This window comes from Mytilus californianus, unplaced genomic scaffold (assembly GCF_021869535.1).
Source record: "Mytilus californianus isolate M0D057914Y unplaced genomic scaffold, xbMytCali1.0.p SCAF_4, whole genome shotgun sequence".
In the NCBI taxonomy this organism is placed as follows: domain Eukaryota; kingdom Metazoa; phylum Mollusca; class Bivalvia; order Mytilida; family Mytilidae; genus Mytilus; species Mytilus californianus.
The window spans coordinates 43,532,999-43,552,735 of NW_026262690.1; the positions used below are offsets into that span (position 1 = coordinate 43,532,999).

The 19,737-nt window shown below is 32.8% G+C and overlaps 1 protein-coding gene across 1 annotated transcript in view; it reads right to left on the reverse strand.

Annotated features, from left to right (window-relative positions):
- Nucleotides 1-2,427: 2,427 nt before the first annotated feature.
- Nucleotides 2,428-19,737, reverse strand: part of LOC127698334 (protein O-mannosyl-transferase 2-like) — a 50,339-nt gene continuing 33,029 nt past the window's right edge. The window contains exons 19-20 of the mRNA XM_052201740.1: nucleotides 18,317-18,428; nucleotides 2,428-6,547 (exon numbers count right to left, since the gene is read on the reverse strand). Of these exons, the coding sequence (XP_052057700.1) occupies nucleotides 6,442-6,547; nucleotides 18,317-18,428 (218 nt within the window). The 3' untranslated portion in view covers nucleotides 2,428-6,441. The remainder of the gene's footprint in view (nucleotides 6,548-18,316; nucleotides 18,429-19,737) is intronic.

Consider the following 19,737-nt stretch of genomic DNA (forward strand, 5'->3'; position numbering starts at 1 on the left):
GCTTAGATGTTGGACTAAATGCAAAACTTAACCAATACTGAAGGATTGATTGATTGATTTTTGTTCGAATCCACTTTCAACACTGTTGTGCTATTTTGTGGCAGTCAGTTTTTATTGGTGGAGGAAGCCAAAGTGCCTTGACAGAGCCACAGACCTTCGGTAGGAAAACTAACAATCCTAGTCAATTAAGATTGGAGTCGAATGCACCCACAACTTGCAGGATTGAACTCACAAATTCACAACCCCAGTGTTTACAGGCTAGTGATACAGTAGTTCAACTACTTAGATAACTCAGCAACCGTCCATTCTTAAGAAAAATGAAGGTCAAGCTTATTTATAAATGAAAAATCTACCAATGAAAGAACATTTTATTATCAATTGTAGTTATTTCGATCTGGACATTAACATTAAACCTAATAAAGGTAATTCATTCTAAACATGAAAGCCAATGTCACCTACTTTTTTGTAGACCTCTGTCACTTAACATGATGCATAATTGCTCTGGACTTAATTGTAAAGCTAAGCCAGAAAGAACAACATTTCCTAACATTATATCCCTCTTAAACTAAATTAGGTGAGAAGATTAATAAGCTGTCATTTAAGACAGCTCTATTTCTTTATTTGCACTTTGAAACACAGCTAAAATGATAAAAATCATTTCCCTCATTATATAAGAATTCTGCATACAAATTTACTTTGGGCATTGTACACAAGATCCTGCCTTCTTGCACTATTTATGATATTGGTGATCCGTAGTGCAGCTGCCAATATTAGAGTATAGAAATGCATGATTTCCCTATCAGCATGTGTTGTTGGGTTGCTGTCCCTTTGACCTATACCACACATTTCCTTTTGTTCTGATAAATCATAACATCCTCTAACTGTACTATGATAATGAGCCAAATTATGAACAAGTAAAAATTAAACATTAACACACACAACAAAAATAAAATACCACATAACAACTGTGACATCTACCTTCATAACACACATGACTTGATAAACTGCTTCTACGAGCGCAGCTGGATACGACTGCAGAGGTCCAACCCTGAACAAATGGGGCAAAAATGGACACAATATTCAAGCTTGATACAGGTCTGAATTTGGATTGTAAATATTTGACACATTATAGGTTTCTGACATAGACTAAATGTAGTCAAGGAACTTGAAATTGGTTATATGATTTGAATTTATATTCAGTTTAAGATTTCTTGCTGTTGTGCAATACACTGTGCTGTTGCGTAATACATGTACTTAGTAAATCTGTTTTCAGACTATATACAAAGAATTAGCAAAATAAATTGTGACCCCCAATTTTTCTTTGGAAAATTGACAATTTCTTAAATCTTGATGAAAAAATTACCCCCCTCCAAAAAAAATAATATTTGAAGAAATTCTCTTTTTAATTTCTTAAATCTTGAGGAAAAAAAATTGCTCCCCCCAAAAATTTTTTTTTACCCCTCCCCTCCTCCAAAAAAAATTATATTTGAAGAAATTTTCTTTTTGTAAAATGTGGTACAATTTAAGAGACATCCATACACTTAAAACACAAGTTATTGTCTGAAAACTAGAAAAATGCTTGTTTAAGACCCTTTTAGATCCCTAATTCCTGAATGGTTTGGTTTTTTACCCCCAAAATAAATCCCAACCTTCTACTTGTGGTATAGAACCATGTGGTACAATTTCAGAGCAATCAAAATACTTATACACAAGTTATTTTCCTGAAACTAGAAAAATGCTTGTTTTGGGCCCCTTTTTGGCCCCTAATTCTCAACGGTTGGGACCATCACCCCCAAAAACAATCCAACCTTCCTTTTGTGGTATTGAACCTTTTAGTTAAATTTCATAGAGGTCCATACACTTAAACTAAAGTTATTGTCCGGAAACCAAATGTCTTCAGAAGACGAGGACCAGGACGACGTGATAGCAATATACAAGGTCATATAAAAAAATAGTTATAAAGAAATATTTGACAACTAATGACTAAAATTAATTGAACAGAGACAATCATTAAAAGACAAAAATCCATTTACTTAACCATTTCTGTTCAAAGGGAAATAACTCAAACTTATTTCCATGAACCAGTGATGTAAACAGCAAAAATAGTTCTCTAAAATTAGATATGATTTCACCACTAAAAATAGTTCTCTAAAATAAGATATGATGTTATATCTATTTTCAAATTATAATCAAAAATCTAAATACCACTTAGATTCAGCATTTCAAAGAACACCAAGAATTTAATTTTTTTTAAATAAAAAAAAAGTTGTATTTTGGACCCTTTGGACCTAAATGTGGACCAATTTGAAGACAGGCCTCAAAATTAAAAAAAATCTAACAAGAGACCAAATGACAAAGAAATTAATTATTAATTTCTGTTCAAAGGGAAATAACTCAAATTCAAATAATAAAAATAAATTTCACTACTGAAAGGTCTAATTCTTTAATTTAAAAAATACAAGTACAACTGTGTTATATTTTCATTAAAGTACATATCAGTAAATAAATACGGCTATCTTACTCATTAAAAACCTCCAATTGATATCTTCTCCTAAATATAGTAACCAAACCATGATTAAACCCAACCAATACATATAAATTAGTCCTTAGGCATATTCCATACTTAAAATGTTTTAAATGTAAAGATTCAAATATTGTACTATAATATAGCTCATTATCTACCTAAATATCAATGTATACTAAAATAAATATAATGAATAAATATATATGGTTTATTTAAAAATTACAGCACATACTTCTACAGCCAAAAAGTTGCTTTCTCATGGCCAAAGTCTGCAAAGATATACAGATGACAATATATTATATACCTCATGACTAGATTGATTTTCTTATTTTATGTTAAACATTTTTTCAATATGTAATTGAACATTTGAAGAATGAATGTAAGAAATAAAATATGACAAAATAAATGGGGAATGTGTCCATGGGACACAGATGATGCCCCCGCTTGCATATAACGTTATAAAGGGACATAACTCAAGAACTGTAAATTACCCAACTACCCAAATGTGTACTTGATCTGAGTTTTGTGGTGATAAGCATTGTGTATAAGTTTCATAACATTTAGTTGAGGCAAACTAAAGTTAGAGAACAGAAACGAAAAATTCAGCAATTTTTCGTTCTGTAAAGGGGCATAACTCTAGAATGGTAAAAGTCACGCCACCAATATTCAAACTTGATCTGTGTTTTGTGGTAATAAGCATTGTGTATAAGTTTCATAACATTTGGTTGAGGCAAACTAAAGTTAGAGAACGGAAACGAAAAATTCATCAAATTTTCCATTTGTAAAGGGCATAACTCTAGAATGGTAAAAGTGATGCAACCCAAATACAAACTTGACCTGGGTTTTGTGGTAATCAGCATTGTGTATAAGTTTCATATCATTTGGTTGAGGCAAACTCAAGTTAAAGAAAGGAAACCAATTTTGGGATGTACGTCCGTCTGTACGTCCAGACGGACAAGGGTAAAACTTAATACCCCCTCCACTACGGCGGGGGCATAAAAATTTGCATTTTTCCTACTGGATCTCAAACAGGTTTTATTTAAATTTATTACCAGTCATTTAATTTTCATAAAGAAAGGTGTATGCTGAATGAAACATGATAGATCATGCATGATACAACTGAGCTAAGAATGCTACAACCAAACTCAATCCTATCCCACCCCTATAGAGTACATAACATCAAAATTCAATCAGATTTCAAATGGTATTGGAGATTCCAAATATAGAGACATATGAGAAGCAACTACATATTTGACCTCACTGTTTGTCTTTATGAACAACACCTCTCTCATTAATTTTGTCTTCAGCATGTACTTATAATTTCCCTAGTAAAAAATATGCATCAAATCTACTGGAATGCCATTACTTGTCATGGTTTGAAACAGATGACACTATTCTTTTTCTTAAATCAAATCTAGACGAAAATTTAGTGCATTAGATGTATAAATATGAAAATATTAAAAAGAATCAAATATTTTATAACACAATCTAAGATTTAAGATCTAAAGTGAATATCTTTTTAAATAAGTACAATGTGCATTGTAGCATATATAACTGGAAGAACTGTAATGCTAACTTTACTGTACATGATTGTAAATTCTTAACAACAAATAATTACATTCTGATTATCAAATGCACATACAACATATTAACTAATTTATTTGATCTATTGTGTATGAAGCTATCTCAAGGTATGAATGACATTGATCTTTGTCACTTCTTTTATCATTGTTAACACATATACATGTATTGAACTTTGTTAATCTAGATAAACTATTTTTCTGTACCTTTGCTTTGAATAAAGAATAAACAGTTTATATTTACAATGCACAAAGTGATTATATAACTACCAGGGACAGATTCAGGTTGGGTAGGGGGTTATACATGACGTGTGCTCCCCCTAAAATCGAAGAAAATATCGTTTTGCCATAAAACATGTTGAAATCTTTTGACTCATGCCCCCATTAACCTTAATTACTGGATCAGTGCCAGACTACAAAATGAGACTTTTTAGGAATTAAAAGGTTGTAGGGATAAATTATTCATTGTATTGCAAGGTCTTTAAAACAATTTTAAAAAAGATGGTAACAAAATATTAATGGCATTGACTCATTCCACCTCTTTAGCCAGAAAATACCCACATTATTACACAAATAAAATTAAAACGCTCTCCGTCAACCAATTGATGAGAACCCAATAGTGAAGATGAATCTATAAAAAAATGATGTAAATCCATATATATCAAATTTTTAGCAGGTAAAACACATTATTTACATTCTATTTACTGTACATATTCTTGCTTTCTTTCACAACCTGTATTATGAGCAATATGTTACACTATACACATTTTTCTCTTCTATAGTGTGTTTTAAGAAATGATTTTACTTCGTATTCATGTATTATTTGTGGAACATTGAATGTTTTAAAAATGCGAATTTTCTGTATAAAGTCAATAATTATGTAGCCCAAACTTTCTATTGCCTTAAATACGCAAATGAAAGATCCGAAAACTATACCAATACAGAATGACATGTTTTTGATATTATAGCAAACTTCTGGTTGACAAATTTTTATTTGTTATTGCAAAAAATCAACTTAAAATATCTGTAATTTTCTCCCTATCCAGTTTACCCCTATTACTTGTTATGATGTGGACCAGTCATTATTAGTTTACCATCAAACTGTTTATTTTTTCATACACATATACTGATTAAATCAGAACATGCATGAACGTGTACAGTTACTTAAAAGACCTTCAAACTAGACACTGGACGAGTCCATATTATTTTTTATCTATGAAACTTAAGGTATGAAAGGTAAAAATTACCACTTCTTATATTTTCACAAAATTTTCCACATATAGAGTAGATAAATTATTTTTGATAGCCTATTCCGGAGAAGAAAGGAAAGTTTACAAATCAAACTTTTATTCCATTAAACAAGTCATTTTTCAAAGAGAAATACTGAAATACATTTTACGTCAGGTAAAATTATTGTTCGACTTAACAAAAAAAAAACATTTTTCAGTTTCATTATAATATTATAATTCCAATTAATCCCAAACAAAAGTAGTCAGTAAATAAAGTCAAAATATGTCCAATCTGCCTATTTTTGGACCTCAAAATTCAATACAATCGTTTTAAGGTCCTTTTCGTCTACCTCACATAATCTTGTTAGGCACTACAGTGTAGAACTTTTTTTCACAATATCCCTTTCTGGTGTGCAATTTTTTCACAATTTCTTATTCTGGTGTGCAACTTAAAAAAATCTATTCCAGTGTACAACATTTTTTCACAATTTTCCATTCTAGTGTTAAACTTTTTCCACAGTTTCTACTTTAGTATGCAACTTTTTTTCACTATTCTAGTGTGCAATTATTATTCATAATTTTCTATTTTAGTCTGGACTTTATTCACAATGCTACTGGTCAGTGTTTACAAAATACCAAAGAGTCATCCTGCATAAAATGGGTATGTTTGGGGTGCAGGGCATTAATTTAAACACCACATGTCATGCATTAAAATCTAGCTTGTACAGGGCAGATTCTATGGAGACCTATCAGCTATGAAATATGTTATATAGCTATGTGGGCTTCTTTTTTAAAATATGGAGATTTCGACATTGAAACTTTTTCATGAAATCTTGAAATATTTTTAAGAAAAGCATGCATTGATAAGAACACTTAGAAATGAAATGAAATATTAAACTATAATAAAGCAAAATAAACATAAAATTGAAAATGTACTGAACAAGTAAAGATTGCAAGGTTTGTTCTTGTGAAATTTTGCACTATAAATTATTAACACAACGCTATAAACATGATCTGATATGTAAAAATATCTACATTTATTTCTAAATAATGTATTCATGATCTATATCTTCCTTCTGAGGTCTGCTTGTTTGGCTTTGGATATATATTATAAATCCCAGGATTCCATCCATTTTATGTTTCTCCATGGACTTCCCTCTTCCATTGATGACGGACCAGACATGCCATAAGATAATGGATAAAACAAGTAAAAGCTGAAAAAAAATATGGTACATGAATAATGATAAATGCTTCATCTCAAACTTCTGAAACAATGGATAATATTTCAGCAACATAATTAATATTACTGCAAATTAAATTTTTAAATGTTATCATCAAACAAGATGTACTGTGAGCTATTGCTATATACCTCTGTTTAATAAAAATGGGACCAACAACTCATATATGCACATTAAAGGAACAGAGATCCTGTAAGACTATATGGCACAGCCATATGAAGCTTTGAGCAATTTTCAAGAGGCTAAGACTTCTAGTTGCTGAGAAAATGTTACAGAAATGTGTTATCGATAGAAGGACATATGGCAAAGGTAAACCAGTTAAACTTCTCCTTTAGAGCAGGTGTATAACATTTTAGATGGAAATAACAAATCTATCTAGAAATGTCACAACATGATTATTCTTAAAAAAAGTTTCAGAAGATAAAATTCTAAGCCACAAACGAAGGATAATGAAAATTAAGTTATTTCAATAGTTCTCATGACCCACAGGAGGCGTTACACTTCGAGGCAAATGGACAGACAGACAGAAGGGTGGATGAATAAGGTGATTCCAATATACCCATCTAACTTTTGTTTGCACAGGGTAAAATAAGCATTTAAAAAAATTTAACTAAAGAAGAACGATTAGAAACTTGATTGTCCTTGTCAATTATTGGGCACTATCAATAAAACAATTACAGATATGAAATGTACTTAACACATACATGTTTATTGAAGCACCTTTATCACGATAAATAAAACCAATTTTATAAGCACCTTTAATTGAGATAGTAAAGCTAATGTTTGTCATGCACTTACACATGTTTGAACTTGAAATAAAATCATTGAAAATGTTTTTATAAATTTTAAACACAGATATAAAATGTTTGATTTAATGCATATTGTTGTCAATGGAAACATAGCATGGATTCATAGTTATTTCATCAAACAAAAATACCTTTGTGTCAAATAGACACTTCCTTATTTGCAAAAATACTGATTTAATAAAAAGAGAATATAACTGTAGGCAACAGTATGTTACCATCAATAAATATTTTTAATATTGAACCAGACAAGAACACCATCACAGGAAAACCTTGAATATCCTTCCCCATGCTGATCGAAGAATAAAATAATTAATTAATGCAAAACAGTGATATATGTGTTTCTCTAATTCTTCGTCAATTTATCCCTTTCTGCACCCATTGTATAAAAAAAATTTAATCAACGTGTGGTTCGTTTGATCTCAGTTCTTCATTGGTTAAAATCCGATTATGACGTCGAATTTTCTTGCTTTCCTCTGAATTTCCTATTGTGACGGCATGAAAAAAGGCGACCATGCTTGATGACGTCACATAGAAAGAACACATCTTTTTTCAGATCATTCAAAAAAAAGAGGGAATAAGTTTGCCTGCATATTGTTTGAAAATCATTAGAGAAACAGATTCCACCACCAAATCTCGTGTAATACAATATTTATCCACTCTCAACAGTTAAATTTTAAATATTTAAAACGCTCGGCGAGCCTCGCGTTTTAAATTAGAATATTTAACTGTCTCGAGTGGATAAATATCGTATCACACTCGATGCAGTGGTAGAATCTATATTTATATATATGTAAAATCAATTATCTGTAAAAATATTGATGGTTGCCTTTGTTAAGTAACAAAAATATTTGCTGAGCAATAAAAGGAATCAATTTTCAAACCACATGTGATTTGCGATGTCAATTTATTTTGAAAGCTTTTAGTACAGTAAACAATTGATTATTTTTATTTCATTAAATTCCACTGTTTATTGATTATAAAATAAACAAGACAATTCTGTTGATTACACATACACAATGGGAAATGGATATTAAATTCAGTGTGTCTTCTCAAGTGTGAAAATCTAGAGTGTTTTATTGAAAGAGAACAACACATCATGTTTTATTCAAACTTCAACATAGATATGTAATATAAAATAATCAATTAGAACGACCTGTTAATTTTACAGCTGGTGTCTGCATAGTTACATCTGATTCAAAAATAAATCTTTTTGCATGCTTTATATATAAAATAAAACTTTTAATAAAGATAAATGGGTTGTGAGAATGCATTGCTTCAATGATATTGAAGAGTCACTATTCAAATAATACAGCTATCAGTACACATACAAAACACAGTGTAATAACCCCAAAAATGTATTGAACATTCTGACAGGAACATCTATAGCAAATAAAAAAAACCAATTGAATAATGTTAGGTAAAGCAAATTAACAAGTGCTTCACTATAGCTCATTTTTACAAAGAGCCAGGGTACATTTAGCATCTGCTTAAAAGAGAAAAATGATCATGACTCCAGACCGATGTCATGCTTAGATTTCCCAAACTCCTTGATCTCTATTACTTTTGATCTTACACATTTTGCAATAAAATGCAATGTTCAAATCATACCAAATATGACTTAGTTTTGAAAAGGAGATAAGAATAGCTTTCCAAGCAGACTTAACTTGCATAAAAATTGAGAATGGAAATGGGGAATATGTCAAAGAGACAACAACCCGACCAAAGAGCAGACAACAGCCGAAGGCCACCAATGGGTCTTCAACGCAGCGAGAAAATCCCACACCCAGAGGTGGTCCTCAGCTGGCCCCTAAATAAAATTGTGTACTAGTTCAGTGAAAATGGACGTCACACTAAACTCCAAAACATATAAATGAACTAAAATTAAAAAACATACAAAGACTAACAAAGGCCAGAGGCTCCTGACTTCGGACAGGCGCAAAAATGCGGAGGGGTTAAACATGTTTTGTGAGATCTCAACCCTCCCCCTATACCTCTAGCCAATGTAGAATAAAGAAACGCATAGCAATACGCACTGTAAAACTCAGTTTAAAAGAAGTCCGAGTCTGATGTCAGAATAGGTAACAAAAGAAACTAAGCAAAATGACAATGATACATAAATTAATAAAGGACTACTAGCAGTTACTGACATGCCAGCTCCAGACCTCACTTAAACTGATTGAAAGATTATGTCTTCATCATATAAAATCAAGTACAATCCCTCCCGTTAGGGGTTTAGTATCATACCATCATAAAATATATGAGAAGAACATAACCCGTATCATGCCAACAACTGGTTTTAAAATAAAGTGTTTATTTCTGCCTATTTAACCAAAGTGAAGAGACATTTCTTTGATGAAAATAGCCTACTTGAAATGTTTTTGATATGAACATGCCATATTAAATATGAGAAAAAAGTTGTTACATATATAAGGTTGTTTACCCATAGAAGCGTCATTTCATGTGTCTTTCAAATAAGATTAAATGGGGAAGTAACTCAAATAAAAATAGACAAGATAGAAGAAGGAACAATAAGGCCCTTAATTGGCTAAAAATTTAGTTCACATTATTAAACTTTATTAAAGGTCAGAGTAGTTAAGAAAATAACGAGACCAATACCGTGTCTGGACCTGGTTCACTGTATGCAACTGATTGAGGTAACATGTATGCTTAAGCATAACTGATCATTCACTAAAATAATTGAAGCCAAGAAAATTTTATGAGAATTTTCCTTTTATACTGTGTGTTGTAATATTTCAAACTATTGGCAAACAGGAAGTGGCTGCACAGCAGATGTGTCTAAGGATACGGCTTTACAATTTTCAAATTAAAAAAGGGCATAACTCTAGAACGGTAAATGACTCACTGGCTAAATTTGAACTCTGTCTGTGTATTGTGATTAATTGCATTGTATATGAGTTTCTTTGGAAGAGACAAACTTAAGTTAAGAGTGTTGCAATTTTCCAAGTTATAAAAGGGCATAACTCTAGAACAGATAATGACATACTGCTAAAATGTAAGCTCTGTCTGGGTGTTGTGTTTTTTTAGCATTGTGTAAGAGTTTCATAAAATTTGGATGAAGCAAACTTACATTAGAGTGCGGAAACCAATTTTCCAAGTTATAAAGGGGCATAACTCTAGAACGGTAAGTGACTCACCAAGGGTAACACTTAATGCCCCAGTTGCCTACGGGGGGCATAATGGGGCATAAAAAAATGCTACAACTCAACTTTTTCAAGCTGCAGACCAAATATAAAATTATTCCCTTTCATTGAAGCCAAGAAAAGTTTGACAGAATTTTTCCTTGTACAATGAGAGTTGTAAAATTTCAAACTATCAGCAAATAAGGAGTGGCTATAAAAATTGCTCATTCACTACAACTCAACATTATCAAGCTGCTGACCTAATATAAAATTATTTCCTTTCATAGAAGGCAAGAAAACTTTGTTTTCTACCTAAGGTCTTTCAGACAGTTGGACAGACAGACGGAATGAAAGGAGTCTAATGGTTATAAAGCTATTTTCAGTTTCTCTCTAGTTTTTACCAATAGTGAAAACAAATACGAGTGACAATCATCATTGAAGGCCAACAACAGATTTCTGTATGGTAGATCTTTTTAGCTGTTCATTTTTTGCTGTGTACAGTATCACTCGATCTATTCTTGTTTTTGCCAAAAAAGCAAAAATGGATAAAAATCATTACTGAAATACATTAACTTATAAATGACCACTGATGTATTTTGATCATGTTGACTTATTCATAGATGTGGTTAAGTTGCTCATTTTTGCTGTTCAATAACTCAAAAAAAAAAAATCTGAAAATTATCATTTGTGGCTAAGGAGTTAGCTGTAATTTATTTTAATCCAAGTTGTCATCTTATTTTTAGATCTTGCTGGTAATTTGCAAAGATTTTAAAGTTTCTGTCTATCTCCTAAAGTTTTCAAGTAAAAAAGCATAAAACTAAAAAAATTGCTAATAATTGACAGTTTAGGGGCAATAAGTCCAAATGGGTTGTCTCATTCATATGAAAATTTCAATGTATACAGATCTACTAATTATTTTGATTTCATCAGATTTTCTCTAACTGCTTTAGTATTTGAGATATGAGGTAACAAGAGGCTGTCAGTGTGACAGCAAACCGGATTTTCCTGCAGAGGTCGAACCCTGAACAGTTGAGCAAGTATGGACACTATATTTAAGCTTAAAACAGCTCTGAATTTGGATTGTGATTGAATATTTGACATAGCATAGGTTTGTGACACAAAATGAATGTGGTTTAAGAACTGAAATACTTGAAATTGGACATTTAAATACCTATTATGGTCCAATATCAAAAATCTAAGTACATATTAGAATCAGCATATCAAAGAACCTCAAGAATTCAATTTTTGATGAAATCAGACAAAAGTTTAATTTAAGACCCTTTGGACCTCAATGTGGACCAATTTGATAAAGGAGCCCACAATCCAAAATCTCTCAATACATGGTTAGATTCAGCATTTCAAAGAACCCCATAAATAATTTTTTTTGTTGAATCAAACAAAGTTTAATTTTGGACCCTGATTTGGACCAACTTGAAAACTGGGCCCAAAAATCTAATATTTAAATACAGGTTTAGATTCAGCACTTGAAAGAACCCTATATATATTTAATTTATGTTGAAATGAAACACAGGTTAATTTTATCCATAATATTTTCTGTGCAAAGGAAAATAACTCACACTGGATAAATAGTTCTCTAAAATAAGATATGAGGCAATTTTTCAAATTATAATCAATAATATAATAACAACAGCCAGTGATGACTAAGTTCTCTAAAATTAGATATGATTTAACACTCAAACATTGCTAGAATCAGCATATCAAAGAACCAAAGAATTCAATTTTTGATGAAATTAATCAAAAGTGTAATTTAGGACCCTTTGGACCTCAATGTGGTATTATCTTATTAATAATGAAAAGAAATACAGGTTTAGATTTTGCATTTCAAAGAACCCTATATACATTCAATTTATGTTGAAATCAAACACAGTTTAATTTTGGACCTCAATGTGGTATTATCTTATTAATAATGAAAAGAAATACAGGTTTAGATTTTGCATTTCAAAGAACCCTATATACATTCAATGTATGTTGAAATCAAACACAGTTTAATTTTGGACCCCAATTTGGACCAACTTGAAAACTGGGCCCAAAATCAGAAATCTAAATATATGTTTATTAATAGACAATATAAGCTTAGTTTTTATAGGATAAAATTAAGAATGGAAATGGGGAATGTGTCAAAGAGACAACAACCCGACCACAGAACAGACAACAGAAGAAGGCCACCAACAGGTCTTCAATGCAGCGAGAAATTCCCGCACCCGGAGGCGTCCTTCAGCTGGCCCCTAAACAAATATATATACTAGTTCAGTGATAATGAACGCCATACTAAACTCCAAATTGTACACAAGAAACTAAAATTAAAAATAATACAAGACTAACAAAGGCTACAGGCTCCTGACTTGGGACAGGCGCAAAAATGCGGCGGGGTTAAACATGTTTATGAGATCTCAACCCTCCCCCTATACCTCTAGCCAATGTAGAAAAGTAAACGCATAACAAACATGAGCTTACTTCATCAAAAACAAAAATATATATAGCATTCAGAAAATTAGTTTTTACAGAATAACAAACAAACTTGCCACAAAATTCTACAAACAATTTACCAAAGAAAAGAAGAAAAAATCAAAAATTTTATTTATCATTAATACAATGTCATTTCAAAATCTATAAAACTTATCAGTAACAAGAAATAATTGTAACAGAATGCTGTTACGAAGTCTCCCAAACAAAGTTCCAATAATTCGTCCTTCCCATTGTCACTGGACATTGGGCAATGTCCAGTACACATTGGTTTATGATATGCATTAGTGACGCCTATGGATTGACCCTGTACGTCATTCAAATCTTCTTGAAATTACGAACAGGAATTTATATGTTTCAGGGTGGAGATCTCGACTGTTTACAAGTTCTAAAAAGGGGGTGTGATCCCCAGGGGACTCTCCCTTTATTTCATTTGTTTTGTTTTTTTGTCCTGTACAAGAATATATATGGTTTAGGGGTAGGGATCTTGACCGTTTACAAGTTCTTAAACAGGAGGGGGTGGGGGTGACCCCAGGGGACTTGCCTTATATTTCATTTGATTTGTTTTAGTCCCATACAAGAATATATATGGTTTCCGCATGGGGATCTTGACCGTTTACAAGTTTTCAAAAAGAAGAGGGGTGGGGGTTACCCCAGTGGATTTCCCCTTAATTTGTTGATTTGTTTTATTGTCCCATTCAAGAATATATATGGTTTAGGGGTGTGGATCTAGACCGTTTACAAGTTATCAAAAAGAAAGGGGATGGGGGGTGACCCCCATGGACTTCCCCTATATTTCATTTGATTTGTTTTATTGCATACAAGAATATATATGGTTTAGGGGTGGGGAGCTCAACCGTTTACAAGTTCTCAAACAGGAGGGGGTGGGGGTGACCCCAGGGGACTCGCCTTTTATTTTTTATTTGATTTTGTTTTCTTGTCCCATACAAGAATATATATAGTTTCAGGGTGTGGATCTTGACCGTTTACAAGTTTTCAAAAAGAAAGGGGTGGGGTTGACCCCCATGGACTTCCCCTATATTTCATTTGATTTGTGTTATTGTCCCATACAAGAATATATATGGTTTAGGGGTGGGGATCTCGACCGTTTACAAGTTCTTACACAAGAGGGGGTGGGGGTGACCCCAGGGGACTCCCTTTGTATTTCATTTGATTTGTTTTATTGTCCCATACAAGAATATATATGGTTTCAGGGTGGATATTTTGACCGTTTACAAGTTTTCAAAAAAAAAAGGGGGTGGGGTGACCCCAGGGGACTCCCCTTCAATTTCATTTGATTTGTTTTATTGTCCCATTCAAGAATATATATGGTTTAGGGGTAGGGATCTCGACTGTTGACAAGTTATCAAAAAGAAGGGAGGTGGGGGTGACCCCATGGACTTCCCCTATATATCATTTGATTTGTTTTATTGTCCCATTCAAGAATATATATGGTTTAGGAGTGGGGATCTCCACCGTTTACAAGTTCTTAAACAGGAGGGGGTGGGGGTGACCCCAGGGGACTTGCTCTGTATTTCATTTGATTTGTTTTATTGTCCCATACAAGAATATATATGGTTTCAGGGTGGAGATTTTGACCGTTTACAAGTTTTCAAAAAAAAAGGGGGTGGGGTGACCTCAGGGGACTCCCCCTCAATTTCATTTGATTTGTTTTATTGTCCCATTCAAGAATATATATGGTTTAGGGGTAGGGATCTCGACTGTTGACAAGTTATCAAAAAGAAGGGGGGTGGGGGTCAATGACCCCCATGGACTTCCCCTATTTATCATTTGATTTGTTTTATTGTCCCATTCAAGAACATATATGGTTTAGGGGTGGGGATCTCGACGGTTTACAAGTTCTTAAACAGAATGGGGTGGGGTGACCCCAGGGGACTCGCCATTTATTTCATTAGATTTGTTTTATTGTTCAATACGAGAAAATATATGGTTTAGGGGTGGGGATCTCGACCGTTTACAAGTTTTCAAATAAAAGGGGGGTGGAGGTGACCCCAAGGGACTCCCCCTTAATTTCATTTGATTTGTTTTATTGTCCCATTCAAGAATATATATGGTTTAGGGGTGGGGATCTCGACTGTTTACAAGTTATCAAAAAGAAGGGGGGTGGGGTGATTGATCCCCATGGACTTCCCCTATATATCATTTGAATTGTTTTGTTGTCCCATTCAAGAATATATATGGTTTAGGGGAGGGGATCACGATGGTTTACAAGTTCTTAAACAGGATAGGGTGGGGTGACCCCAGGGGACTCGCCTTTTATTTCATTAGATTTGTTTTATTGTCCCATACAACAATATATATGGTTTCGGGGTAGGGATCTTGACCGTTTACAAGTTTTTAAAAAGAAGGGGGTGGGGGTGACCCCCATGGACTTCCCCTATATTTCATTTGATTTGTGTTATTGTCCCATACAAGAATATATATGGTTTAGGGGTGGGAATCTCAACCGTTTACAAGATAAAAGCACACCGTTTACAAGTTCTCAAACAGGAGGAGTTTGGGGTGACCCCAGGGGACTCGCCTTTTATTTCATTTGATTTGTTTTGTTGTCACATACAAGAATATATATCGGTATGGTTTCAGGGTTGGGATCTTGACCGTATACAAGTTTTCAAAAAGTAGGGGGTGGGGGTGAACCTGGGGACTCCCCAAATAATTCATTTGATTTGTTTTATTGTCCCATACAAGAATATATATGGTTTAGGGGTGGGGATCTCAACCGTTTACAAGATAAAAGCACATTCTCAAATTGAAAGGGAATGGGGGTAAGAATATATATGGTTTAGGGAGACTTAATTATCTACAAAATGTCTAATAATGAACAGTTAATTTCAAATTTCATTTATACAGTCCTACTAGTAAATTTCAAACTTTATATATACAGTCCTACAGATCTTATCAGGAAACAGAAAATTTTCAAATAAATCTGTTACTCCAATGATATTATATGCTAAGATATAACCCAGATATAATTAATAATTAATAATGCAATTAACTTCAAAATGTCTAATAATATAGCTTATAATCATTACCACTTAGGAAATAGATAATTTTCAAATAAATCTGTCACTCCAATTTTTATTGGGAGATAAGACATTATGCTTAGTCATAAAAAAGATAACAAGAGTCAAATATTTAAAAATTTCACTTTTGGATATTAAAAATGGTGATAACTCACAAAGGAGATATACTTATATCTTGAAAATTGAACTAGACCTTCATTAAGTCCCAGGAAACAACATATTTAAATATGAAAAAAATTTGTTAAAGCGTTTTCATGTTATTGTGCTGACACTGTTTGGCAGCCGCCCGTAGAACCGCCCAGCCGCCCACTGTATATCACCATTTTAATGACCGATATTTCCTTCGAAAATCCGGTTAAAAACTGGTTATACCCTTATGTGCTAGTTTTACCTAGGGTAGACATGTTTTCATCTGTTTGGAATAAAATGAACATTTTGTTGAGAACACACAATCAGTCATTGCCAAGTTTCAAAACAATTGGCTATGTGGTTTCAGAAGAGAAGATATTTGAAAGTGTATGTTGGATGACAGATGGACAATGACAACAGATTCCGAGCAATAGCAATCGCTCACATGACCCAAATGAATGTGTTGAGCTAAAAAATCATAACTAGCATAAATTTTCTTTTATTAAAGGGGCATTAGCTACGACATACATGTTTAAAAAAAAATAAAATATGAACTTTTTTTGTTCAATCATTAATGAAAGTGAAATAGTGAAATTATAATTCACTTTTAGCAGCCATCTTGGTTCAAATTTGTCAAAATAAGGCAAGAAACATTGCTGATGAATTATTCACTTGCAAGTGAATAATTCAACCTCTTTGAATCCATTCATGTGACCTTCAATTAAACCCCTTAGCTGGAGATGGGTTATGCATGTATTCAGCTATTAAAAGGAAAAAAATGTCACATTGAAAGTGAAACAAGAATGATCTATTTGGTTGACTGATTCGATCCACTAAAAAAAGGATGATTCTTATACAAGTAAAAACGATGATAAACATACTTTTTAAACTATAACATGAAATCAAACAGACCTAGAAAAATACAATTGCATGTGGTTGCTATCTATATATATTTAAATTTATGTTTATATTGGGTTATATGACCGTCAGCATTCTTCAGAGGTCATCTCAATGGTTAATTAGATGGCGTCTAGACTAAAATACACAAAAAATGCTGGTACATATTATCATGTCCATTCATTGTTAATTGTTTAAGACTTTTTGTAATTTTGATATACATTTTAGTATGTTATAAATAAAATACGAGAATTTGAGTCAAATCGGTGAACATGAATTTGACAGCTGATGCCCCTTTTTATAATTTTGAAAAATGTTTATATAGCCTACGATGAGATTATCAATGGGAGATACCTCAAACAAAATTAATTTCAATTTATATTCAAATATTAAAAATCTTATTAAAATACAGATCCTGTGTCCATGCATTGCTAACGAGGATCTGACAACGTTTTGTTCTGGTAATTATTACATCAGCCAATGAAAGTCATGCCTACAAAATTCTGGAGGTGTGTTTCAGATTTAACCAGAGGATCCTGAAAGGTCTCAGATTGAGATATTACTACATTTTCACTGTTCTGAGGGATATAATTAGAAATCTTCCTTTTCTCATTATTTCTATTAATAGAACTCATTGAAAACAGACAACACATTTTTCTGTTTATTTTCTAAATGGATTGTATTCAAACAACCTTCTCTCAAAAAAAATATAAGTATCTGTTGTGCAGATTTCCATTACACAGGTAAGGATAATTTTCACTTAAATTTTCAACATAAATTATCCTGGTATGTTGCTTTAGAAAAGAAATGACAAATGTTAACTTTTTAAAAAAAAATATGAACTTTTAAAATCCCTTGATTTTTGTATATAAGTATGAAAGTATAAAAAGTTCATCATGAAATGAACAGATCAAAATGTGAAGTAATGCTACCCAAATGGATGGTACAACCTACTTTTCATGGATCAGTGGTTTTGGTCATTCATACAATTAAATTTCAGACTGGGACAATTTGATGTAAGGTACACGTCATTGTGCTGTCTTCATGAAATGTCCTCTGTGGAAACTTGAAGTTGTGATATACAGAAAATAATCATTAGAAAGATGGCATACCCTTTATTTCACAGTTTGATGATCACAGTCAGGAATTACTTTTATGCATCTAAAGCAAAATATCTTTTCATAGGTTGTCTGCAGGGCTCAGCATTCATTAAATACAGTGATATTAAAAAAGTAATGAACATACCTCCAAAATAAGACAGCAAATATAGCTGCTATACAACCTTGGAATACAATTAGAGAAAACTGTTCTGGTACTGTTATACAACAACAAGTCAAGATGTAGTCTAGAACAACACCTGCAAAACAATAGATAGATTCAAAGTAAAACTTTACTACCAAGATAATCAGTATCACCTAACATCAACAAAAGTCAGAAGTAAAACAGAAATTCATTCTGAATTAAAGATCAACTTGAAACTTCCAGTTTATTTCCAAAGTAATTTGAAATTTTAAGTTATTAAAATCATTGTAGTTTTAAACTGTTGCATTCCATAAATCAAACTTAAACCTTTTTACAAAAACAGGTACAGAATTTTCTACATTCTGCAGCAAGACAATTGATATGGGTTTTTTTATGTCTTGGCTTCCTGCATAAAAAAAATATAAAAACACTAGAGGCTCTCAAGAGCCTGTGTCGCTCACCTGACTCTACTTTGGTTTTGGAAATTATGTAAAAATAGATAAAAATCATAACAGATACCCAAATAATGATTAAGGCCAAATTTGGTTTAATATTGGCCCCGTAATTTAATAAAAAATCCTGGTCGTCATTTTGAACAGTTAATCAGCAAAAAAAAATAGCAACACTTCATCAGCACCTCATAAGGAACATTAATGCCATGTTTGGTTTCATTCCATTCAGTGGTTCTCTAAGAGAAGACATTTGTATGTATTTCCCATAGGGTCCTATGTTAAACTAAATCCCCTGCTGGCGACCATCTTGGATGATGGATCGGCTTCAAAGTAACAACACTTGGTCAGCACCTCATTAGGAACATTCATGCCATGTTTGGTTTCATTCCATTCAGTGGTTCTCTAAAAGAAGACATTTGTATGTATTTCCCATAGGGTCCTATGTTAAACTAAATCCCCTGCTGGCGGCCATCTTGGATGATGGATCTGCTTCAAAATAAAAACACTTGGTCAGCACCTCATAAGGTACATTCATGCCACGTTTGGTTTCATTCCATTCAGTAGTTCTCTAAAAGAAGACATTTGTATGTATTGTCTATAGGGTCCTATGTTAAACGAAGTCCCCCGCTGGCGGCCATCTTGGATGATGGATCGGCTTCAAAGTAACAACACTTGGTCAGCACCTCATAAGGAACATTCATGCCATGTTTGGTTCCATTCCATTCAGTGGTTCTCTAGAAGAAGTTCAAAATGCAAAAAGCTAATGACGACGAAGGACGACGACGACGGACAATAGACGTCAAGTGATGAGAATAGCTCACTTGGCCCTTCGGGCCAGGTGAACTTATAAATGACCCAGACTTTCAAGAGTACAAAAATCACATGAAAAAATTTCTGGATCCTTCATCATACACATGATTTTCAAAATATTTTTTTCTCCTATACTTGTATACATGTTACCATGTTTCTGAT